This window comes from Rhinoraja longicauda, chromosome 26 (genome assembly GCF_053455715.1).
Source record: "Rhinoraja longicauda isolate Sanriku21f chromosome 26, sRhiLon1.1, whole genome shotgun sequence".
Classification (NCBI taxonomy): Eukaryota; Metazoa; Chordata; class Chondrichthyes; order Rajiformes; family Arhynchobatidae; genus Rhinoraja; species Rhinoraja longicauda.
In genome coordinates this window covers 1,819,117-1,845,548 of record NC_135978.1, presented here as the reverse complement: position 1 = coordinate 1,845,548, position 26,432 = coordinate 1,819,117, and the positions used below count along the sequence as shown (strand labels likewise).

At 46.8% G+C, this 26,432-nt stretch overlaps 1 protein-coding gene across 1 annotated transcript in view; it reads right to left on the bottom strand.

The window, feature by feature from the left end:
• nsrp1 (nuclear speckle splicing regulatory protein 1) overlaps positions 1 to 21,947 on the bottom strand; it is a 36,952-nt gene extending 15,005 nt beyond the window's left edge. The window contains exons 1-2 of the mRNA XM_078422340.1: positions 21,592 to 21,947; positions 9,672 to 9,753 (exon numbers count right to left, since the gene is read on the bottom strand). Coding sequence (XP_078278466.1) covers positions 9,672 to 9,753; positions 21,592 to 21,611 — 102 coding nt within the window. The 5' untranslated portion in view covers positions 21,612 to 21,947. The remainder of the gene's footprint in view (positions 1 to 9,671; positions 9,754 to 21,591) is intronic.
• Positions 21,948 to 26,432: the final 4,485 nt, after the last annotated feature.

Here is a 26,432-nt window from a genome sequence, read left to right as displayed (position 1 = left end):
CCGCATCTGCATAGCCCCATTTGCTCATATTGGTCTTGCATCGGCCCATCCCCGTACCAAGCCTGTTGAGGGACTGCCAGGTCTTCCAGTCACACCTGTGACCAGGTGGCAGCTGTTCGTTGGTTGGGATTGGCAGCTTTTTGTGGTGGTGGTTTTATGATGTCTTCTGTCTACAAGAGACCCAGAGGCCAGCCACAGCACTGACCTGATCCCTGGAATGACGCCAGTTATTGAAAGGCCACATGAGAAATATGGCAACGCTATCTTCGTTAAAAGAGACCTAATCATCGAGGGACAACATAGAAATCTTTGCTGTGAACCTGAGGAAACTAATTGTGACCTCTGTTTACAAACCGCTAAGCTCTACATTTACCTTTGAAGAACCACAAACTTTCAGTTACCAACACAAAAAAGAGGTTTAGCTGGTTGGCCCAGTCCTGATTGCTTTGCCTCCCCAGGCCACTGGTCATCGTGTAGTCTATAATGCTCTTCATGCTGCTTCACACATCCCTCATGTTGTTCTGCAGAAGTTTCAGCTCCAGCTTCGTCCTCTTTATTTAGAATTTAGAAGATTGAGGGGGATCTTATAGAAACTTACAAGATTCTTAAGGGGTTGGACAGGCTAGATGCAGGAAGATTGTTCCCGATGTTGGGGAAGTCCAGAACAAGGGGCACAGTTTAAGGATAAGGGGGAAGTCTTTTAGGACCGAGATGAGAAAGTTTTTTTTCACAGAGAGTGGTGAATCTGTGGAATTCTCTGCCACAGAAGGTAGTTGAGGCCGGTTCATTGGCTGTATTTAAGAGGGAGTTAGATGTGGCCCTTGTGGCTAGGCGGATCGGGGGGTATGGAGAGAAGGCAGGTACAGGATACTGAGATGGATGATCGGCCATGATCATATTGAATGGCGGTGCAGGCTCGAAGGGCCAAATGGCCTCCTCCTGCACCTATTTTCTATGTTTCTATGTTTCTTTCTTGCCTGTAGCTTCACTGTGGTTGGTGCAGGACAAATCTTCGGTGAGATTTATACCCAGAAACTTGAGGCTCTCCTCCATCTCCACTGGCACTGTCGATGTTTATGTTCATAAGTGATCGGAGCACAATTAGGCCAATCGGCCCATCAAGTCTACTCCTCTATTCAATCTTTCCCTCTTAACCTCATTCTCCTGCCTTCGCCCCATATCCCCCGACACCAGTACTAACCAAGAATCTATCTATCTATCTATCTATCTCAGTCTTAAAAATAAGAAGCTGGGATCTGTACACCATCTCGTTTCCTGAAGTCAATTACCTTCTTCTCTGTCTTGCTGACATTAAGGGAGAGATTGTTAAGTATTTGGAGACATACCAAATCTCGTAAAACGTCCAAGAGAGCAGAGGCACTGATTCACCTTCGTCATCATTATATCTACGTGAAGGGTCCGGTTCAGGACAAATCAGCCAAGAGGTCAATGCTGAGGATTCTGAGGCTGCTAATTCTCTCCATCACTGCCCGCCAATGAAAACTGACACGTGCTCTCCCAAATTCCTCTTTCTGAAGTCAATGATGTTTCTTGGTCGTGTTGACGTTGAGTGATAGGTTGTGGCCCCACGTTTAGTTTAGTTTAGAGATACAGCACGACAACAGGCCATTCGGCCCACCCACCATCGATCACCCATTCACACTAGTTCTGTTATTCTACTTTCTCATCTATTCCCTACTCACTTGGGTCAATTTACAGAGACATATTAACCAACAAATCTGCACGTCTTTGGGATGTGGGAGGAAACCAGAGTCCCGGGGGAAACCCACGTGGTCACAGGGAGAAGGTGCAAACCACAAAGAGAGCACCAAGGTCAGGATGGAACCCAGGTCTCTGGCACTGTGAGGCAGATAAGATTGCATGTGGCCCTTCCCTGTAAATCAGCATCTGCAGTTCCTTGTATCTGCAGGACCCTCTCCAAACTGCTTTAGAAAAACATGCAAGTGTATTTTATGAATTCCACCCCTTCTAAGCCCCATATTAGCGTTGAATATAAGCAGAATCAAGTACCATCACCATTCTCAAGTGCGTACTATGTTTATGCAAGTTTAATTTCTGGTTTTCTAAACTTTGCACCAAAACGACCTCATCTTGTCTCCTCTGTTTCATTTCCTCTCACAAAATATGGATGATAAACATAAATAAGTGCATAGTAAAAATTGTACAACACAGTCTGGGTCCACTTTGAATATCAAGCGACACAAAAAACATCAGTTTTCACAGGAAATGAAATTTCCTTCCATGAATTTACTTATCGACATCACTCTCCATTTATTACAAAACTAATGAAGTATTTTTTGTGTCTGAAGAACATATCTTATCTTCTCAAGATAGCATCAAACTAGAGGTGGCATTTTATTGGATTCTTGGAACTTAGAGCTACAGCTGTCACCAGTACAATAGAAGGCAATTTTCTTATTAAACTGATATAAAAATTATTGCCTTGTTGTTCAAATAGTTGGAAAGTTTGTTTAATGCAAATACAACTTGCAAAGAGAACATCTTGCAGGCGGCACAGTGGCACGACAGAAGGGTTGCTGCCTCACAGCGCCAGAGACTCGGGTTCGATCCTGACTACAGATGTTGTTTGTACAGAGTTTGTACGTTCTCCACGTGACCTGCGTGGGTTTTCTCTGGGACATCCGGTTTACCTCCCACACTCCAAAGTCGTACGGGTTTGTAGGTGACTTGGCTGGGTAAAATTGTAAACTGTCCCTAGTGTGTGTGGGATAGTGTTAATGTGCAGGGATCGATGGTTGGCGCGGACTCGGTGGGCTGATGGGCCTGTTTCCGCGTTGTATCTCTGAACTAAAAATATTGTTCCATAAGTACGTACTATTACATTAAAATGTTACCATAGTAAATGGTTCACCCTTCTGTGGTTAGTCCTCCCAAACTTTAAGACCTTAACTCTAGGACCAACATCTTTTACTGTGACTACCTTTTATAAAATATTTCTGTATTTTAGCCAACCATCATGACACCCTACACATTGGTACAAAATGCCCTGTATTAGCAACAAAGGTCAGGAAATGAAAAGTACATGGAACTTGGAAAATACAACAATATATAAAATGGTTAGTTCTTTTCATATATTTAAATTGTCTATTTACTTTGTTGGAGCATGTTTTTCCAGCATTTTCATTTTCTCAAGTGTGTCAGGTACTTGTTTTTAATCCAAATTAAAGCTTTTAAGTAGGTGTAATGTTGATGTTTCCACTTGTGGGAGAGTCTAGGACCAGAGGCTCAGAATGAAAGGACGTACTTTTAGAAAGGAGATGAGGAGGAATTTCTTGGGACAGAGGGCGGTGAATCTTGGAATTCATTGCCACAGAAGGTTGTGGAGGCCAAGTCATTGGATATTTTTGAGGCGTAGATTGATTCTTGATTAGTACAGGTGTCATGGGTTATGGAGAGAAGGCAGGAGAATGCAGTTGAGGGGGAAAGATAGATCAGCCACGGTTGAAGGCAAAGTAGACTCGATGGGAAGAATGGCCGAATTCTGAGAATACTTGAGAAGTTAAGGTCTGCAATATAGTTAGTTTAATTTAGAGATGCAGAGTAGAAACAGGCCCTTCGGCCCACTGAGTCGATGCCGACCATCAATCACTAGTTAACTAGTTCTATTATCCCAACTTTCTCATCCACTCCCTACATACTAAGGACAATTAACCTACAAACCTGCACGTCTTTGGGATGTGGGAGGAAACCGGAGCATCCGGAGAAAACCCACGCGGTCACAAGGAGAACGTACAAACTCTGTAGACAGCACCCGTAGTCAGGACTGTACCCGGGTTCCTGGCGCTGTGAGGCAGCAACTCCACCGCTGCACCACAGGGCCGCCACTGTTCCTTTCATAGAGATGCTAAATGTGGAATATAATTTGAGAAAACAAACTGCTGGAGTAACTCAACAGGTCACGCAGCATCTGCAGAGATAATACAGCTGATGTTTTGGGTTGTGACCCTTCTTCAGACTCGAGCGAAATTCAAGTCTGAAGTAGAGTTCCCGATCCAAAACGTCGCCTGTACATTTCCTCCAAAGATGCTGCCTGACCTGTTGAGTTCTTCCGGGAATTTGTGTTTCGCTCAAGATTCCAGCATCTGCACTTTCTCGTGACTTGAATATAATTGCGAGATATTTTGGAGATTAGGTCAGGAGGAAATAGATTCAATCTTGTAAATAAATTTCAGGCTCATTATGTGGAAATTAAGCTATGCATGAGGACTTTTGATTGCATTCCCAAAAAGTATTTGAATATTTTATTCCAGGAATCCTAGACTAAAATAGAATATTTGAAAGATCTTTCTAAGAAACCTAACTGATGAAGGATGCCAGAGGGAATGACCTAATGGGATGGCAGAATGATGAAAGGCATTGGCAGTGTAAGAAAATAACTGCAGATGCTGGTACAAATCGAAGGTATTTATTCACAAAATGCTGGAGTAACTCAGCAGGTCAGGCAGCATCTCAGGAGAGAAGGAATGGGCGACGTTTCGGGTCAAGACCCTTCTTCAGACTGGAGTCTGAAGAAGGGTCTCGACCCAAAATGTCGCCCATTCCTTCTCTCCCGAGATGCTGCCTGACCTGCTGAGTTACTCCAGCATTTTGTGAATAAAGGCATTGATAGAGTGGATGTGGAGAGGATGATGGGAGAGTCTAGGACCAGAGGTCAGAGCCTCAGAATTAAAGGGCGTGCTTTTAGAAAGGAGGTGAGGAGGAACTTCTTTAGTCAGAGGGCAGTTAATCTGTGGAACTCATTACCAGAGGGCTATGGGGGCCTAGTCAGCGGATATTTTTAAGGCAGAGATAAACAGATTCTTAATTAAAACGTGTGTCAAGAGTTATGGGGAGAAGGCAGGAAAATGAGATTAGGAGGCAGAGATCAGCCATGATTGAATGGTGGAGTAGACTCGATGGGCCAAATGGCCTAATTCTACTCCTATAACTTGTGACCTCCTTGCTGTTACTCATGTAAATATATTATCGGCATGTTTCAGAAGATCACCTCAATCTCACAAATGTCTTGGAAAATAAGCATGGATGCTTTTAAGGAATCAATGGACAAAGGGAGTGGTAAGTTTCATAAAAGCACCGAACACGATTGAACACGATTCTAGAAGGCGGTGGCAGATACAAGAGGGGAACGGTGTTGACGAGTGGGCTGGGTTAGGGTTAACCCTCCTGCACCCTCTGAGATACTTTGAAGGTTCAAGGTCAGTTTATTGTCACATGTACCAATTAAGGTATAGGAGATGCCATTGATGTAACAAAGAAACATAGAAAATAGGTGCAAGAGTAGGCCATTTGGCCCTTCGAGCCAGCACCACCATTCAATGTGATCATGGCTGATCATCCAGAATCAGTACCCTGTTCCTGCTTTCTCCCATATCCCTTGATTCCGTTAGTCCCAAGAGCTAAATCTAACTCTCTCTTGAATACATGCAGTCGCAGCGGTGACTGCGAGAGGCGAGGGGCAACACATTTATGGGTCCAGGTGTCCAGACGGAGCTACTGGAGGCCCTGCAGCAGCCTGGGGCTCCATTAGACCGGGCCCTGCAGCAGCCTGGGGCTCCATTAAACCGGGCCCTGCAGCAGCCTGGGGCTCCATTAGACTGGGCCCTACAGCAGCCTGGGGCTCCATTAAACCGGGCCCTGCAGCAGCCTGGGGCTCCATTAGACAGGGCCCTACAGCAGCCTGGGGCTCCATTAAACCGGGCCCTGCAGCAGCCTGGGGCTCCATTAAACCGGGCCCTACAGCAGCCTGGGGCTCCATTAGACTGGGCCCTACAGCAGCCTGGGGCTCCATTAAACCGGGCCCTGCAGCAGCCTGGGGCTCCATTAGACCGGGCCCTGCAGCAGCCTGGGGCTCCATTAAACCGGGCCCTACAGCAGCCTGGGGCTCCATTAGACTGGGCCCTACAACAGCCTGGGGCTCCATTAGACTGGGCCCTACAGCAGCCTGGGGCTCCATTAGACTGGGCCCTACAGCAGCCTGGGGCTCCATTAGACCGGGCCCTACAGCAGCCTGGGGCTCCATTAGACCGGGCCCTACAGCAGCCTGGGGCTCCATTAGACCGGGCCCTGCTGCAGTCTGGGGCTCCATTACTGGAGGCTGATAAATCCCCAGGGCCTGATGGTCTGTATCCCAGTGTACTTAAGGTGGCTCTAGAAATAGTGGAAGCATTGGAGATCATTTTTCAATGTTCTATAGATTCAGGATCAGTTCCTGTGGATTGGAGGATAGCAAATGTTATCCCACTTTTTAAGAAAGGAGGGAGAGAGAAAACGGGTAATTATAGACCAGTTAGTCTGACATCAGTGGTGGGGAAGATGCTGGAGTCAATTATAAAAGATGAAATTGCTGAGCATTTGGATAGCAGTAACGGGATCATTCCGAGTCAGCATGGATTTACGAAGGGGAAATCATGCTTGACAAATTTACTGGAATTTTTTGAGGATGTAACTAGGAAAATTGACAGGGGAGAGTCAGTGGATGTGGTGTACCTCGACTTTCAGAAAGCCTTCGACAAGGTCCCACATAGGAGATTAGTGGGCAAAATTAGGGCACATGGTATTGGGGGTAGGGTACTGACATGGATAGAAAATTGGTTGACAGACAGAAAGCAAAGAGTGGGGATAAATGGGTCTCTTTCGGAATGGCAGGCAGTGACCAGTGGGGTACCGCAAGGTTCGGTGCTGGGACCCCAGCTATTTACGATATACATTAATGACTTAGACGAAGGGATTAAAAGTACCATTAGCAAATTTGCAGATAATACTAAGCTGGGGGGTAGTGTGAATTGTGAGGAAGATGCAATAAGGCTGCAGGGTGACTTGGACAGGTTGTGTGAGTGGGCGGATACATGGCAGATGCAGTTTAATGTAGATAAGTGTGAGGTTGTTCACTTTGGAAGTAAGAATAGAAAGGCAGATTATTATCTCAATGATGTCAAGTTAGGAGGAGGGGGAGTTGATGTCAAGTTAGGAGGAGGGGGAGTTCAACGAGATCTGGGTGTCCTAGTGCATCAGTCAATGAAAGGAAGCATGCAGGTAGAGCAGGCAGTGAAGAAAGCCAATGGAATGTTGGCCTTCATAACAAGAGGAGTTGAGTATAGGAGCAAAGAGGTCCTTCTACAGTTGTACCGGGCCCTGGTGAGACCGCACCTGGAGTACTGTGTGCAGTTTTGGTCTCCAAATTTGAGGAAGGATATTCTTGCTATGGAGGGCGTGCAGCGTAGGTTCACTAGGTTAATTCCCGGAATGGCGGGACTGTCGTATGTTGAAAGGCTGGAGCGATTGGGCTTGTATACACTGGAATTTAGAAGGATGAGGGGGGATCTTATTGAAACGTATAAGATAATTAGGGGATTGGACACATTAGAGGCAGGAAACATGTTCCCAATGTTGGGGGAGTCCAGAACAAGGGGCCACAGTTTAAGAATAAGGGGTAGGCCATTTAGAACGGAGATGAGGAAGAACTTTTTCAGTCAGAGAGTGGTGAAGGTGTGGAATTCTCTGCCTCAGAAGGCAGTGGAGGCCAGTTCGTTGGATGCTTTCAAGAGAGAGCTGGATAGAGCTCTTAAGGATAGCGGAGTGAGGGGGTATGGGGAGAAGGCAGGAACGGGGTATTGATTGAGAGTGATCAGCCATGATCGCATTGAATGGCGGTGCTGGCTCGAAGGGCTGAATGGCCTACTCCTGCACCTATTGTCTATTAGACCGGGCCCTACTGCAGTCTGGGGCTCCATTAGACTGGGCCGTACAGCAGCCTGGGGCTCCATTAGATGGAGCACCTCTCCAAGAGGCAGTGCGTGCAGGTCGGGCACGGCCTGCAGTGGCACGGGGCGGTGTTGCAGTTCAGTATAGTTTATTGTCATGTGTGCTGAGGCACAGTGAGAAGCTTTTGGTGCGTGCTATCCAGTCAGTGGAAAGACAATACACGATTACAATCGATCCATTTACAGCGTATAGATACATGATAAGGGAATAAGTTAGTGTAAGGTAAAGCCAGAAGAAATGTTCCTGTGTGGAATGGAGATTTAAGAGTGCGGAGTGATTGTAACATGAGTTTGTAGATCTGCTTCTGTGGTTTGCACACATAGTCGCCTGGGTTGGGCACCATCGTCAGGCCAGGCCGACCCATGCAAATCCCACCCAGTGCTGTCGCCAGGACAACGGGCCTTCATGGCCAAGTTAAGACTGGATTTTTTAAACAACTTTTGGACTTGAAAATCATAAAATGGAAACATGGCAACTCTTGAGTACTGCCCCGGTGTGATCTACTATTCCTATACTCTTGTACCCAAGTATGATTGTGCCCATGTATAGCAAGATTTTTACTGAACTGTATGCAAAAGAAGAATTTCACTGTACGGAGTTACACGTGACAATGAAGTACCACTGAACAAGTTCGAGAAGGGTTATCAGTTTTTGCTGAGGAACAAGATTCCTTATTACTTCATAAGTCATAAGGTTGCAAGTGCTAGGAGCAGAATTGGGCCATTCGGACCATCAAGTCTACCCCGCCATTCAATCATCGTTGATCTATCTCTCCCACCTAACCCCATTCTCCTGCCTTCTCCCCACAACCCCCGACACCCGTACTAATCAAGAATTTTCATTAACAATTATTACCTGAAGTTATCAATTTGAGTTCTTCAAGGAAAATTGCCTGAGATTTACTTTGAATGGACAATACTTAGCAGTTAGAATCTCACTTGCACTGGATGCTTTGGCCAATACCGTGGAGAAGAAGGGTCTCAACGTGAAACGTCACCCATTCCTTCTATCAGAGATGCTGCTTGTCCCGATGAGTTCCTTTTGCGCCTTTTGTGTCTACCTTAACACAGTGGAGAATAAAGCTTCATAATAGCTCAAAGCTGCAATATGTCTCTTGCTTTGATGATAAGTTTTTTTTTTGGAAAGAGTTTTTCACAAACTGTAGTTGAATCCCTTGCACGTTGTAATAACTTCAAAAAGGGAGGATTCTTTGCCCAACTGAAGGACGGACGGGCACACACGCGCACAGGTTTTGAAATAACCAAGCGATGTCAACTGTGTCAAGGTGATGACAGACTGCCAAACTAAAGAAGTCAGACACCTTAAACATGCATTTTCATTCTTAAATCACTCAGAAGAAATAAAACAAATGTCGAATTTTGAATAATTGTATATTATTACCGCATGTATCTTGTTGCAATGAAAGTTCATAAGTCATACGAGCAGAATTAGGCCATTCAGCCCGAGTTTACTCCGCCATTCAATCATGGTTGATCTATCTATCCCTCTCAAGCCCATGCTCCTGCCTTCTCCCTGTAACCCCAACACCCGTACTAATCAATGTACCCGTCAATCTTTGCGTTAAAAAATACCCAATGACTTGGCCTCCACAGCCGTCTGTGGCAATGAATTCCACAGATTCACCACCCTCTGACTAAAGAAATTTCTGCTCGCCTGCATTCGAAAGGTACAACCTTTTATTCTGAAGCTGTGCCCTCTGGTCCCAGACTCTCCCACTAGTGGAAATAGCCTCAACACATCCAGCAAACAGGAAATTAAATGAAATCAGTGGCAAAGCAGGAAATTATATCGTTGGCAAACAGAAAATGAAATGAAATAGTAGCTGTTATATAAAAAATGCAACTTACCTCATCATCGGAATCATTGAAAATCGAATGTTTGGATAATGCTAAGATGTTCTGTTTTGCCTTTGGAATTATGAGCCCATATCTGTGAAAATAATAAAACACATTATGCACAATGTATGTGGAAACCAGCATCTGCAGATCCGTGGCTCGACATTGTTTTATAAACTTGTACCAGGGCTACCTTGCACTTATATTCTATGCCCCAGCTAGTAAAGCCAAGCATCCCCTTTGAATTCATCACTCCCTAAATTCTCAACCATGTGTAGCTACGAGCTCCTTGGAGAGCTAAGAGATATTCCGAGGAGTAAATATCACCAGCAATTCAGCCTGGACTGCCCATATTGAAGCAATGGCCAAGAAATGCCAACGCCAAGCTCACCAAGGCCAGCAGCATAATCAAGGACTAGTCTCACCCCGGCCACTACCTCTTTTCCCCTCTCCCATCAGGCAAGAGTTACAGAAGTGTGAAAACGCACACCTCCAGATTCAGGGAGTTTCTTCCCAGCTGCTATCAGGCAACTGAACCATCCTCTTACCAACTAGAGAGCGGTCCTGAACTACTATCTATCTCATTGGTGACCCTCAGACTATCTTTGGTATCACAAAATGCTGGAGTAACTCAGCAGGTCAGGCAGCATCTCTAGAGAGAAGGAATGGGTGACGTTTCGGGTCGAGACCCTTCTTCAGACAGACTATCTTTGATCAGACTTTATCTTGCACTAAACGTTATTCATATTATTGCCTTTATCATGTATCTGTACACCGTGGATGGCCCAATTGTAATCATGTTTGTCTTTCTGCTGACTGGTTGACACGCACAAAAGCTTTTCGCTGTACCTCGGTACACGTGGCAATAAACTAAACTCCAACACAAATCAGCACATGTTAAATTCCATGTCCTGCCCAATTTGCCAGATTAAAGTGGCTTTGTTTTGTTTTGTACTATATTGGGTTTTTTATTTATTGAACTGTTGTACGCATATGGTTGTGACCTTAAATGGAGGGCCACCATCGACTCCACAGTCAAAAAGGCCCAGCAGAGGATGTACTTCCTGCGGCAGCTGAGGAAACACAATCTGCCACAGACAATGATGGTCCAGTTCTATACTGCCATCATAGAATCTGTCCTCACCTTCTCCATCGTGGTCTGGTTTGGCTCAGCCACCAAGCACGACATCCGGAGGCTGCAGCGCATCGTTCAATCAGCTGAGAAGGTTGTTGGCTGCAACCTTCCCCCCCATTGACGAACTGTACACTGCAAGGGCCAGGAAGCGATCATCTCTGACTCTGGCCACAAACTCTTTGAAGCACTTCCCTCTGGAAGGCGACTCCGGACTGTCAAAGCAGCCACAGCCAGACATAAAAACATTTTTTTCCGCGAATAGTAGCACTACTCAATAACCAAGTCCGTAGCCTCCTTTTGCTCTGGTATTTTATTTCATTCACATGTTAAAACTATAATGTTTTATTCTTAAAGTTTTAATGTTTTATGTTTTATTCTTAATTATTTACTGTATGTCGTGTTGTTACTTGCAAGCAAAGCACCAAGGCAAATTCCTGGTATGCATACATACTTGGCTAATAAAATTTATTCAATTCAATTCTATTCTATTTTGTTTGTTTATGATGTTATCTACTGAGTACTTTGTTTACAAACCTGTGGTGCTGCTGCAAGCAACAATTTCATTGTTCCGAACAGTACACATGACAATTAAACAATCTTGATTCTCGAGACCCAGTTTACATTTACCAGATCTTGTCTGATGATTCTGAAATTTCCCCCAAATTCAGACACTTAATGAACCCTTTATCTAACTACTTGCAACGTTACCGAGTTAGAATCCCCATCACCCTGAACAGTTTCAACCACTTGCCTACTTCACTCCCTGCAATTAAGTTTAGTTTAGTTCAGAGAGCCAAGTTAAGCTAAGTTAAGTTTAGTTTAGTCAGGCCCTTCGGCCCACCGAGTCCGTGCCGACCAGCGATCCCCGCACATTAACAGTACCCTACACACACTAGGGACAATTTACAATTTTACCGAATCCGATTAACCTACGTCTGCACGTCTTTGGAGTGTGAGAGGAAAGTGGAGCACTTGGAGAAAACACACGCTGTCACAGGGAGAACGTACAAACTCTGTACAGACAGCACCCGTTGTTAGGATCGAACCCGGGACTCTAGCGCTGTAAGGCAGTAGGTCTACTGCTGCGTCACTGTGCTACCCTAGTACTCCCTATCCCTAGTAGATCTATAGACTGGCACAAAATGTTCTCCTGGATCTATTTAAAAAAGTCCACATTGTCTAATCCTTTCGCACTATGCAAGTTAATATTGGGGACATTTAAATTCCTTGGCACCATAACTGTGCTCCACTTATACCTGTGTTGCATGCCTCCAAATCTGCAACTCCACCTCAAGATAAGTGCTGGAGTAACTCAGCGGGTCAGGCAGCATCTCTGGAGAACATGGATAGGTGACGTTTCACAGAGTGCTGGAGTAGCTCAGCGGGTCAGGCAGCATCTCTGGGGAACATGGATAGGTGACGTTTCACAGAGTGCTGGAGTAACTCAGCGGGTCAGGCAGCATCTCTGGAGAACATGGATAGGTGACGTTTCACAGAGTGCTGGAGTAACTCAGCGGGTCAGGCAGCATCTCTGGGGAACATGGATAGGTGACGTTTCACAGAGTGCTGGAGTAACTCAGCGGGTCAGGCAGCATCTCTGGAGAACATGGATAGGTGACGTTTCACGGAGTGCTGGAGTAACTCAGCGGGTCAAGCAGCATCTCTGGAGAACATGGATAGGTGACGTTTCACAAAGTGCTGGAGTAACTCAACAGGTCAGGCAGCATCTCTGGAGAACATGGACGAGTGACATTTCAGGTCAGGACCCTTCTTCAGAATGATTGTGGTGTTGGGGGAGGGGGGGGGGGGGAGAAAGCTGGAAGTGAGGAGGAACAGGACAAAGTTTGTCAAATGATACGTGGATACAGGTGAGGGGGATTTTGATGGGCAGATGGTTGGACAAAGGCCAGAGATGAAGAGACAAAAATTGTGAGATAAGAATAGCAACAATTTCATTCTCCCATCTGCTAATTAATGCTCTATGTTCGTCTGACCTACAAATCAGAAGCCAAAGATGCAATTTAATCTTCCAATCATTCCATGTGTCTTACATGCCCATGCCTGCTCCCGACGCTGGACTGACCTGATTTTTCGTTTACATTTAAATAAACCACGCCTGTGACAGAACACCTGCTCTGTCCCACCCCTTGCCAAATTAGTATTACCCGCTCCAGCAAACCTCACAGCTAGGATATTGACCTGTTAAGAGTCATGGAGTTACACAGCACAAAATCAGGCCCTTCAGTCCAACTCATCCTTGCCGATCAAGATGCCCCATCTACACGTTTGCTCTATATCTCGCTAAACCTTGCCTATCCATGCACCTCTCCAAATACATTTTAAATATTGTTACAGTACCTGCCTCAACTACCTCTTCTGACAGCTCGTTCCATATACCCAACACCCTCTGTACAAAAGAGCTACCCCTCAGGTTCCTTATAAATCTTTCCCCTCTCACCTTAAACCGATAGATGTCCTCGGGTTCTCGATTCCCCATGCTCTTTAACTCTTTAAAGAGTCAAATTAAATCTGAACAAATTTTACATGTGTTTATTCAAAATACGTTGTGTACATAAAGATGCAAATGAACTGCGTGCAAAGAAACAGATTGAATCTGAAACCAGCTCCCATCTCATAATCTATAAATTTATTTAGTCTGACTGCAATTTCCTCCTTATCAAAGGACTTGCCGAAGCTCCAAGATAGGTTTATCCATTATCTAACTTAATTATAAGAAAATCTTTAAAATCTACTGATGCAACAACACAGCTTGCAAATACTTTAAATCACAGGAAATGCATTGACAGATGCTTTATTAGGCCCATTGAGACTGTCACATCCACACACCACCAGACTTTCAGGAGCCTTGATTTATGCTGGAGATCCTACCTCATAGGCAAATCCTAACAAGGTATCATTTAGTTTTAGCTTTAGAGATACAGTGCAGAAACAGGCCCTTCGGCCCACCGAGTCCGCGCCAACCAGCAATCACCCCATACACTAACACTATCCTACACACACAAGGGACAATTTACAATTATACCAACCCTATTAACCTACGGACTGAAGAAGGGTATAGGAAGGAATTGCAGATACTGGTGTAAACCGAAGATAGACACAAAATGCTGGAGCGAGACAGGCAGCATCTCTGGAGAGAAGGAATGGGAAGGGTCTTGGCCCGAAAAGTCACCCATTCCTCCTCTCCAGAGATGCTGCCTGAATCGCTGAGTTAATCCAGCTTTTGTGTCTAGACTGGGAAAATCAGGTTGGAAATGGACCCCAGGAAAGAGAGTTTGTAGAGTGCCTTCGAGATGGATTCTTAGAACAGCTTGTACTGGAGCCTACCAGGGAGAAGGCAATTCTGGATTTAGTGTTGTGTAATGATCCTGATCTGATAAGGGGACTAGAGGTAAAAGAGCCATTAGGAGGCAGTGATCACAACATGATAAGTTTTACTCTGCAAATGGAAAGGCAGAAGGGAAAATCGGAAGTGTCGGTATTACAGTATAGCAAAGGGGATTACAGAGGCATGAGGCGGGAGCTGGCCAAAATTGATTGGAAGGAGGCCCTAGCAGGGAAGACGGTAGAACAGCAATGGCAGGTATTCCTGGGAATAATGCAGAGGTTGCAGGATCAATTTATTCCAAAGAGGTGGAAAGACTCTAAGGGGAGTAAGAGACACCTGTGGCTGACAAGGGAAGTCAGGGACAGCATAAAAATTAAGGAGAGGAAGTATAACATAGCAAAGAAGAGTGGGAAGACAGAGGATTGGGACTCTTTTAAAGAGCAACAAAAGTTAACTAAAAAGGCAATACGGGGAGAAAAGATGAGGTACGAGGGTAAACTAGCCAATAATATAAAGGAGGATAGCAAAAGTTTTTTTAGGTACGTGAAGAGGAAAAAAATAGTCAAGGCAAATGTGGGTCCCTTGAAGACAGAAGCAGGGGAATTTATTATGGGGAACAAAGAAATGGCAGACGAGTTAAACCGTTACTTTGGATCTGTCTTCACTGAGGAAGATACACACAATCTCCCAAATGTTCTAGGGGCCGGAGAACCTAGGGTGATGGAGGAACTGAAGGAAATCCACATTAGGCAGGAAATGGTTTTGGGTAGACTGATGGGACTGAAGGCTGATAAATCCCCAGGGCCTGATGGTCTGCATCCCAGAGTACTTAAGGAGGTGGCTCTAGAAATAGTGGAAGCATTGGAGATCATTTTTCAATGTTCTATAGATTCAGGATCAGTTCCTGTGGATTGGAGGATAGCAAATGTTATCCCACTTTTTAAGAAAGGAGGGAGAGAGAAAACGGGTAATTATAGACCAGTTAGTCTGACATCAGTGGTGGGGAAGATGCTGGAGTCAATTATAAAAGACGAAATTGCTGAGCATTTGGATAGCAGTAACGGGATCATTCCGAGTCAGCATGGATTTACGAAGGGGAAATCATGCTTGACAAATCTACTGGAATTTTTTGAGGATGTAACTAGGAAAATTGACAAGGGAGAGTCAGTGGATGTGGTGTACCTCGACTTTCAGAAAGCCTTCGACAAGGTCCCACATAGGAGATTAGTGGGCAAAATTAGGGCACATGGTATTGGGGGTAGGGTACTGACATGGATAGAAAATTGGTTGACAGACAGAAAGCAAAGAGTGGGGATAAATGGGTCCCTTTCGGAATGGCAGGCAGTGACCAGTGGGGTACCGCAAGGTTCGGTGCTGGGACCCCAGCTATTTACGATATACATTAATGACTTAGACGCAGGGATTAAAAGTACCATTAGCAAATTTGCAGATGATACTAAGTTGGGGGGTAGTGTGAATTGTGAGGAAGATGCAATAAGGCTGCAGGGTGACTTGGACAGGTTGTGTGAGTGGGCGGATACATGGCAGATGCAGTTTAATGTAGATAAGTGTGAGGTTATTCACTTTGGAAGTAAGAATAGAAAGGCAGATTATTATCTGAATGGTGTCAAGTTAGGAGGAGGGGGAGTTCAACGAGATCTGGGTGTCCTAGTGCATCAGTCAATGAAAGGAAGCATGCAGGTTCAGCAGGCAGTGAAGAAAGCCAATGGAATGTTGGCCTTCGTAACAAGAGGAGTTGAGTATAGGAGCAAAGAGGTCCTTCTACAGTTGTACCGGGCCCTGGTGAGACCGCACCTGGAGTACTGTGTACAGTTTTGGTCTCCAAATTTGAGGAAGGATGTTCTTGCTATGGAGGGCGTGCAGCGTAGGTTCACTAGGTTAATTCCCGGAATGGCGGGACTGTCGTATGTTGAAAGGCTGGAGCGATTGGGCTTGTATACACTGGAATTTAGAAGGATGAGGGGGGATCTTATTGAAACATATAAGATAATTAGGGGATTGGACACATTAGAGGCAGATAACATGTTCCCAATGTTGGGGGAGTCCAGAACAAGGGGCCACAGTTTGAGAATAAGGGGTAGGCCATTTAGAACGGAGATGAGGAAGAACTTTTTCAGTCAGAGGGTGGTGAAGGTGTGGAATTCTCTGCCTCAGAAGGCAGTGGAGGCCAGTTCGTTGGATGCTTTCAAGAGAGAGCTGGATAGAGCTCTTAAGGATAGCGGAGTGAGGGGGTATGGGGAGAAGGCAGGAACGGGGTACTGATTGAGAGTGATCAGCCATGATCGCATTGAATGGCGGTGCTGGCTCGAAGGGCTGAATGGCCTACTCCTGCACCTATTGTCTATTGTCTATTGTCTATTATCATAAAGTCATAAGGGATAGGATAAATGCCATTCAGCCCATCCAGTCTTCTGACTGTCTACTCTATCTATGCCTCTCATAATTTTATATACTTCTGCAGGACCTCCCCTCAACCTCCAGCATTCCTGAGGAAACAATCCAAGTCTGTGCAACTTCTCCCTGTAGCTAATACCCTCTAATCCAGGCATCATTCTGGTACACCTCCTCAACACCCTCTCCAAGGCCTCCACATCCTTCCTGCATTGGGGCAACCAGAACTGCTCACAATACCCCAAATGCAGCATGACCAATGGTCTTACAAGAGGCTCCCCTATCTGTGCCTGCACGTGATCCATATCCCTCCATTCCCTGCATATCCATGTGCCTATCCAAAGGTCTCTTAAACACCACTATCGTATTTGCCTTACCCACCACCCCCAGCACAGCGTTCCAGGCACTCAACAACCTCTGTGTAAAAAAGTTGCCCTGCACAGCTCCTTTAAATTTTGCCCCTCAAGCTATCCCCTCTTGTATCTGAAATCTCCATCCTGGGAAAAGGGTCCTTACTATCAACTCTTAGTTTAGTATACTGTCACATGTACCGAGTTAGTGAAAAGCTTTTTGTTGCATGCAGAAAGATTGTACATGATTACAATCGAGCCATCCACTATGCAGATACAAAATAAAGAGAATAACATTTAATGCAATAAAGTGCAGTAAAGACAGATTAAAGATAGTCTGAGGATCTTCAATGAGGTAGATAGTAGCTCAAACTGTTTTCTGGTTGTTGGAAGGACGGTTCAGTTACCTGATACCGGCTGGGAAGAAACTGTTCCTGAATCTCGAGGTGTGTGTTTTCACACTTCTGTACCTCTTGTCTGATGGGAGGGGGAGATGAGGGAGTGACCGGGGTGAGACTGGTCCTTGATTCTGATTCTGCTGCTGGCCTTGCCAAGGCAGCATAAAGTATAGTTGGGGTCAATGGAGGTTGGTTTGTTTGATGGTCTAGGATGTGTCCTCAATTCTCTGCAATTTTTTGAAGATTTTGGATGGAGCTGTTCCCAAATCATGCTATGAAGCATCTCGATAAAATGCTTTCTACAGCACATCTGTAGAAGTTGGTGTAAGTGGTTGGGGACATGCCAAACTTCCTAAGCCGTTTAATGATGTAGAGGCGTTGGTGTGCATTCTTGGCCATTTCTTACCCATTCTATGCCTCTCATCATTTTAAATACTTCAAACAGGTCTGCAGCACCATCCCCAACCAATCCCAAACTACCAACATACACCTTCCAAAAGACAAGACAAGAATGATCCCAGGAATGAGTGGGTTAACATATGATGAGCGTTTGACAGCACTGGGCCTGTACTTGTTGGAGTTTAGAAGGATGAGAGGGGACCTCATTAAAACTTACAGAATAGTGAAACGCTTGGATAGAGTGGATGCGGAGAGGATGCTTCCACTAGTGGGAGAGTCTAGGATCAGAGGTCATAGCCTCAGCATTAAAGGACGTTCCTTTAGGTAGGAGATGAGGTGGAATTTCTTTAGTCAAAGGGTGGTGAATCTGTGGAATTCTTTGCCACAGATGGCTGTGGAGGCCAAGTCAGTGGATATTTTTACGGTCGAGGTAGATAGATTCTTGATTAGTACAGGTGTCAGGGGTTATGGGGAGAAGGCAGGAGAATGGGGTTTGGAGGGAGAGATAGATCAGCCATGATTGAATGGCGGAGTAGAATTGATGGGTCAAATGGCCTGATTCTACTCCCGTCTCATATGACCGTATGACCCCATGCATTTTTACAGAAGCAACAGCAGTGAGGCAGGACAGGTATACATAGTTCTGGTTTTGAGTTTGCTTTAACATATTTCATTGCTTAAAAATATTAAGTGATACAATTTACGTGAATCGTCTTGTTGACTTTTAATTACCTGGCACTAAACGTGATTCCCCTATCATCTATCCACTGTAAATGGCTCGATTGTAATCATGTATTGTCTTTCTGCTGACTGGTTAGCACACAACAAAAGCTTTTCACTGTACCTCGGTACACGTGGCAATAAACTAAACTGAACTAATAGTATTGACTCTTCCACAGATGCATCATAGAAAGCATAATGTATGGTTGCATCACAGCTTGGTTTGGAAACAGCTCTACCCAAGACTGCGAGAAATTGCAGAGTTGCGGATGTAACCCAGTCCATTACACAGACCAGACTCCCCACCACTGACTCCATCTACACTTCATGCCAACATAATCAAAGACTTGTCCTTGTCCCACCCGTCATTCCTTTTTCTCCCCGCTCCTGTCTGGCAGAAGGTACAGAAGCTTGAAAGCACGCACCACCAGACTGAAGAACAGCTACTTCCCCTCTGTTATCAGGATTCTGAACGGTCCTTCCATAAGCTAGGGTACTGTCCAATCCCTGTATGAACATTGGACTTTGTCTCTGGAACTGGTGCGATACAATGCGGAGAACTATATTCTGCATTCTGTATTTTCCCCTTTGCTCCACCTATTGTACTTGAGTTTGGCTCGATTGTATTTATGTATGGTATTAATCTAATCCGTTTGGATAGCGTGCAAAACAAAGCATTTCTTGGCATTTTTAGTTGATCGGCTTGTTTCATATTGCAACGCCCATTATCCATCAGTGGCTGACACTCACCTCTCCAGTAGTGTGTTGCTGCATATTTGTTTCGCAACACCCTGCAAATCAACATTGAGGAATTCGCAAAAAACACACAGCACTTCAGCCAGTGTAGGTTACTCACTGTTAATACTCAGTTTTGACCCAATATACTATGGCTTTTTCGAAACTCCCTCAAAACTCCCAAATCACACCTGTTTCTGGCACACACCACACAAAGGGGAGAAAACGGTTTGCATCCAGATGTGACACAAGGAGGAATGGGTAGGGGGGAACCGTTTCGCCGAGCACATGCACTTGGTCCGTCACGGACTGCTGGAAACATTTTAATGGAGAGGGTTGTGCATTCAAGAGAGAGCTCTTAAGGATAGCTGAGTCAGGGGGTATGGGGAGAAGGCAGGAACGGGGTACTGATTGAGAATGATCAGCGATGATCACATTGCATGGCGGTGCTGGCTCGAAGGGCCGAATGGCCTACTCCTGCACCTATTGTCTATTGAATCAGTGGAATTCTTTGCCACAGAAGGCTGTGGAGGCCAAGTCAGTGGATATTTTTATGGCAGAGATAGATAGATAGATTCGTGATTAGTACGGGTGTCAGGGGTTATGGGGAGAAGGCAGGAGAATGGGGTTAGGAGGGAGAGATAGATCAGCCATGATTGAATGGCAGAGTAGATTCGATGGGATGAATGGCCTAATTCTGCTCCTATCACTTGTGATCTTATGAATTCCCCTTCCCATTCCCTTACCGACCTTTCTGTCCTGGGCCTCCTCCATTGCCAATGATGTCACACGCAAACTGGAGGAACAGCACCTCGTTTTCCGCTTGGGTAGCTTACAACCCAATGGTATAAACATGGAATTCTCCAATTTTAGGTAACTGAATCTACCCAACAACCCCCGACTTGATTCTTTAATGTTCTTATCAAAATAAACAAGGGGAGTTGAGTATAGGAGCAAAGAGGTCCTTCTACAGTTGTACCGGGCCCTGGTGAGACCGCACCTGGAGTACTGTGTGCAGTTTTGGTCTCCAAATTTGAGGAAGGATATTCTTGCTATGGAGGGCGTGCAGCGTAGGTTCACTAGGTTAATTCCCGGAATGGCGGGACTGTCGTATGTTGAAAGGCTGGAGCGATTGGGCTTGTATACACTGGAATTTAGAAGGATGAGGGGGGATCTTATTGAAACATATAAGATAATTAGGGGATTGGACACATTAGAGGCAGGAAACATGTTCCCAATGTTGGGGGAGTCCAGAACAAGGGGCCACACTTTAAGAATAAGGGGTAGGCCATTTAGAACGGAGATGAGGAAGAACTTTTTCAGTCAGAGAGTGGTGAAGGTGTGGAATTCTCTGCCTCAGAAGGCAGTGGAGGCCAGTTCGTTGGATGCTTTCAAGAGAGAGCTGGATAGAGCTCTTAAGGATAGCGGAGTGAGGGGGTATGGGGAGAAGGCAAGAACGGGGTACTGATTGAGAGTGATCAGCCATGATCGCATTGAATGGCAGTGCTGGCTCGAAGGGCTGAATGGCCTACTCCTGCACCTATTGTCTATAAAGAGTTAACAGTTGGCCCGGACAAAAGAGCTATCTATTGCTCCACGACTGCTGCAAATTCAGATTTAACCACACTAAAAAACGCGAGCATTTTGTGTCTATCTTCAGTGTAATCCAGCATCTGCTGTTCCTTCCTTCACAATTCAAGATCTGCCTCTTGGATATGAAAGGTTTAGAGGGATAGGGGCCAAATGGATCAAACGTCTCTCTGGGGCATCTCGATTGCTGTGGACATGTTGGGCCGAAGGGCCTGTTTTCAGTGTTGGACGGAACTGCAGATGCAGGCTTACAACAAAGGTAACATGAAGGAGGGTCTCGACCCAAAACGCCACCCATTCCATCTCTCTATAGATGCTGCCAGTCCCGCCGGGTCTGTTTCTGTGCGGTGTGGCTCCAAAAGATCATTTTAAAAAGGATATTAAGGAGTTGCTGAAGTTACATAAACCCCACCCAATTCCACAGGCCTTGGTTACAGACTCTCTCCCCCACCCCCCCCCCCTCCCTCCCCCACCCCCCCCCCCCTCCCTCCCCCCTCCCTCCCCCCTCCTCACACACAGGGCCCCGAGTTACTGACCGTGTCACCCCCCCCCCCCCCCCCGGGTTACAGACCCCCCCTCCTCACACACAGGGCCCCGAGTTACTGACCGTGTCCTCCCCCCTCTCCCCGGGTTACGGACTCTCCTCCCCCCCCCCCCCCGGGTTACGGACTCTCCTCCTCCTCTTCCCCCCCCCCCCCCCCCCCCCGGGTTACGGACTCTCCCCCCCCCCCCCCCCCCCCCCCGGTTACGGACTCTTCCCCCCCCCCCCCCCCCCCGGGTTACGGACTCCCCGCACACAGGGCCCCGGGGCCGCTCCCGCCGCCGCCGCCGCCGGCCGGTCACTCACTGCCTGCCGGGGGCCGCCATGGGCCCGACTCTCTCCCTCTGTCTTCCCGCCGCCTGTCTCGGCCTTGAGGCGACTCCGGTGGTGGAGGTGAGGGGGGGGGGGGCGGTGGTGGTGGAGGGGGGCCGGTGGTGGAAGGAGGGCCGGGTGCGGAGGGGGGGGCGGGTGCGGAGGGGGGGCCGGTGGTGGAAGGAGGGCCGGGTGCGGAGGGGGGGGCGGTGGTGGAAGGAGGGCCGGGTGCGGAGGGGGGGCCGGTGGTGGAAGGAGGGCCGGGTGCGGAGGGGGGGCCGGTGGTGGAAGGAGGGCCGGGTGCGGAGGGGGGGGGGCGGGTGCGGAGGGGGGGGGGGCGGGTGTGGGGGCGCCGCGCCTCCAACTCTCACACCGCGCTCGCCGTGACTCGGGACCCGGGGCCTACTGACGTCGGCTCTCTCTGCCAAAGATACTAGAGGAGCAAGATAGACCACGCGACCCTAAACATACGTAGTACGTCACGGCGCCATTTTAGTAGGCAGACACTTGCAGAAACATTTAAAAAGAAAAATAACAACAATCTGTGAATTGATAGATGAGATATATTCTGCATTTTAATAGTATCATCACACACACTGTTCCCCCAAAACACTAATTACACTGCGAGAGGCAGAGCGCACGGCGGGGTTTGCTTACTAAAATGGCGGCCGTTGCGGACTGCACTTCAGTATACGCGCTTTCAACGGAGTGGTCCATCTTGTTCCTCTAGTATCTTTGCTCGCTGCGTCGTCGCCGCCGCTCTTCACGCCGTCACGTCCCGCCTGAGGTAACTCCCGCCCTCACCGCCGCCCATACCCTCGCCATGTTCGTTCTTAGTACCTGCACTGATGTACAGCACTTTGATCAACGTGGGTTGTTTTTAAATGTGCTATACAAATAAAATTGACTTGACACTCCCTCCCCGGGGCTGACTGAGGTAACTCCCGCCGTCGCCGCCCCCACCCCCACCCCCCCTACCCCCACCACCGTCGCCCCCACCACCCCAGCCCCATCACCCCCTACCCCCACCGCCTCTACCCCAGCCCCTACCCCCACCACCGTCGCCCCTACCCCCACCACCGTCACCCCTACCCCCGCCACTACCCCCCCCTACCCCCGCCACTACCCCCCCCCTACCCCCGCCACTACCCCCCCTACCCCCGCCACTACCCCCCCTACCCCCGCCACTACCCCCCCCCCCCCCGCCGCCCCTACCCCCCCCCCCCCCCGCCGCCCCTACCCGGCCGCCCCTAACCCCCCCCCCGCCGCCCCCCCGCCCCTACCCCCCCCCCCCCCCGCCCCTACCCCCCCCCCCCCCCTACCCCCCCCCCCCCCCTACCCCCCCCCCCCCCCCCCGCCGCTCTTCACGCCGACACTCCCCCAGCCTGAGGTAATCCCGCCCCGACCCTTCACACCGTGCTCTCCCACAGTCTCTTTACCCCCACCACCACCTCCTATATATCTACACCACCACCACAGTGGTCCCCGCACACTCACCCTATCCTACACACACTGGGGACAAACTACAATTTACAGAAGCCAATTAACTTACAAACCAGTACGTCTCTGGAGTGTGGAGAAAACCCACGGGGAGAAGGTACAAACTCCGTACAGACAGCACCCGTGGATGGCAGTGCTGGCTCGAAGGGCCGAATGGCCTACTCCTGCACCTATTTTCTATGTTAACACCCAGGAATTTGAAGCTGCTCATTCTCTCCACCACCGACCCACAGATAAAAACTTTAATGCGTAGGAAGGAACAACAGATCGAAGGTATTTATTCACAAAATGCTGGATTACACTAAACAGATGCTGGTTTACACTAAAGAAAGACACAAAATGCAGGAGTAACTCAGCGGGCCAGGCAGCATCCCTGAAGAGAAGGAATGGGTGACGTTTCGAGTCGAGAACAACATCTCATATTTTGCTTGGGCAGTTTACACCCCAGCGGTATGAATATTGACTTCTCTAACTTCAAGTAACACTTGCCTTCCCTCTCTCTCTCTCTATCCCTCCCCCCTTCCCAATTCTCCGACTAGTCTGACTGTCCTCATTTACATTTTATATCTGTTTGCTTTGTTGTTACCTTCTAGCTAACAATGATTAATACTACATGTTCCTTGATCCGCATCCCCTTTGTCACATTTTCACACCTTCCATTTCATTATCTCTGTATCTCCCACTCCCCTGATTCAATTTGAAGAAGGGTCTCGACCCGAAACATCACCCATTCCTCTCCAGAGATGCTGCCTGTCCCGCCGAGTTACTCCAGCATTTTGTGCCTGTCTTCGGTTTCTGCAGCATCTGCAGTTCCTTCCTACATCAATATTTCACTTTCAGATGCCTATCCAATGGACTTATTAATTGATGTTGAACATGTCAGAGAGGCACATCGAACAATGACAATTCATCATTGGATATCAAAAGATAAAGAACAGGACAATACATGTAATAAAAAATCCTGCTGGTTTTGCTCTGAAATCAATATATTTCTTATCTGCACAGCTACGCTAAAATTGCCATTTTAAAAGAAACCAAATTACATGCAAAGTACCAAAAATATTATTGTTGTAGGGCTTTATTACAAAGATAAAAATCACCATTTCAGAACCATTATTAACATCAACACAGAATTCACAGTAAACGATCCATCCTCCTCTGAGAATTAATATCAAACTCGAGTGGTTTGTTTAGTTTAAAAGTGAACAAACTCCTTATGCTTACTGTGTAGGACGAAGGGTCTCGACCAGAAACGTCACCCATTCCTTCTCTCCAGAGATGCTGACTGTCCCCCTGAGTTACTCCAGCATTTTGTGTCTATCCACACGCTTATTGTTTGTCTTTAGAAAACTGTAGGTCATTAGTCTCCACAACTGATTCTGTACTCAATATTCCCAAAGTCTTTGACAAGAAGTATTTTATCCTTTTTTGTAAAATGTTCACTTATTTTGGACAACTGTGCTGAAAGAAACCGGAATATTTGAGACATTTATCCAGGGTAAGGGAATCAGGAGCGAAAGAATGGATCAACTGGGCTTATATTCACTGGAATATTAGAAGAATGAGAGGGGATCTTATAGAAACATGTAAAATTCTTGAGGGATTGGACAGGCTAGATTCAGGAAAAATGTTCCCCATGTTGGGGGAGTCCAGAATCAGGGGTCACAGTTTAGGAATAAGGGGTAAGCCATTTAGGAGTGAGATGAGGAAAACCTTTTTCACCCTGAGAGTTGTGCATCTGGAATTCTCTGCCACAGAAGGCAGTGGAGGCCAATTCACTGGATATATTCAAGATAGAGTTAGATATAGCTCTTGGGGCAAGCGGAATGGGGAATTTTCTACACATATTTAATGTTGAGTTAATTTTAAATGTAGGTGTTTACAGTAAAACTCTAACCACACAGACCAGCCTCCCACCATTGGGTCCATCTGCACCACACTGCCTCGGAAAAGCAGCCAACATCATCAACCATCAGACGATACAAAATCTTGAAAGTGTGCACCACCAGATTCAGGAACAGCTTCTTCCCCGCTGTTATCAGATTACTGAACGGTCCTCCCATAAGCCAGGGTGTAATCACAATCTTCCAACCTATCTCATTGCAAACTCTGCACTTTTTCTCTGTAACTGTAAGGCTATAGCGCTATTTTCTGCACTCTTGCTGTTTTTCTCCATGCACTACATGCATAGTGGAGTACATGCCCCAATCAGCATCAATGGTGCCGAAGAGGAAATGGTTGAGAACTTCAGAAGGGTCTCAACCCGAAACGTCACCCATTCCTTCTCTCCAGAGGTGCTGCCTCACCTGCTGAGATACTCCAGCATTTTGTGTCTACCTTCGATTTAAAACAACACCTGCAGTTTTTTTCCTACATACTTCACTAGTCCCACCTGCCTGTGTTTGGCCCATACCCCCTCTAAATCTATGCTATCCATGTACCTGTCCAAATGTCTCTTAAATGTTATGATAGTCCCGACTCAACTATCTCCTCTGGAGAGCTATACACCCACACCCTTTGTCTAAAACAAGTTACCCTTTAGCTTCCCATTAAATCTTTCCCACCTCACCTTAAACCTATGGTTCTCGACTCCCCTACTCTGGGCAAAAGACTGTGCATTTACCCGATCTATTCATCCCGTGATTTTGTACATTTTCTTACATTTTGTATTACCTGGTCAAAGTGGGGAGCATGCAAAACAAAGCTTCTTGCTGGACCTCAGTACATGTGGCAATATTAAACCTAAACCTTTAAATTATCAGATTAATTACGGACAGCACGGTGGCGCAGCGGTAGAGTTGCTGCCAAACTGCGCTAGAGACCCGGCTTCAATCCCAACTACAGGTGCTGTCTACAGAGTTTGTACGTTCTCCCCATGACCTACGTGGGTTTTCGCCGAGATCTCCGGTTTCCTCCCACACTCCAAAGACGTGCAGGTTTGTAGGTTAATTGGCTTGGTGCAAATGTAAATTGTCCCTAGTGTGCGTAGAGTAGTGTTAGTGCGCGGGGACTCAATGGGCCGAAGGGCCAGTTTCCGCACTGTATCTCTAAACTAAACCAGACGTTTTAATCTAAGTTAAGATGCTGCTCGACTTTCATGACAATATGGTGGCACGAAGGTGGTGTCTTTACAATCGATCTTAACATTTTACTTCCAGCATTAACACTTTCCCCAGTGAAGCAAATCTTCAAAGAACTCCAAGTTCCTTGGGATAGTTCTTTCTATTATATCGGCACAATATATATGTGCAGTCTGAAGAAGGGTCTCAACTCAAACGTCATCCATTCTTTTTCTCCTGTGTAACCAATTCAGTTAATTGGGTCGAAGATATACA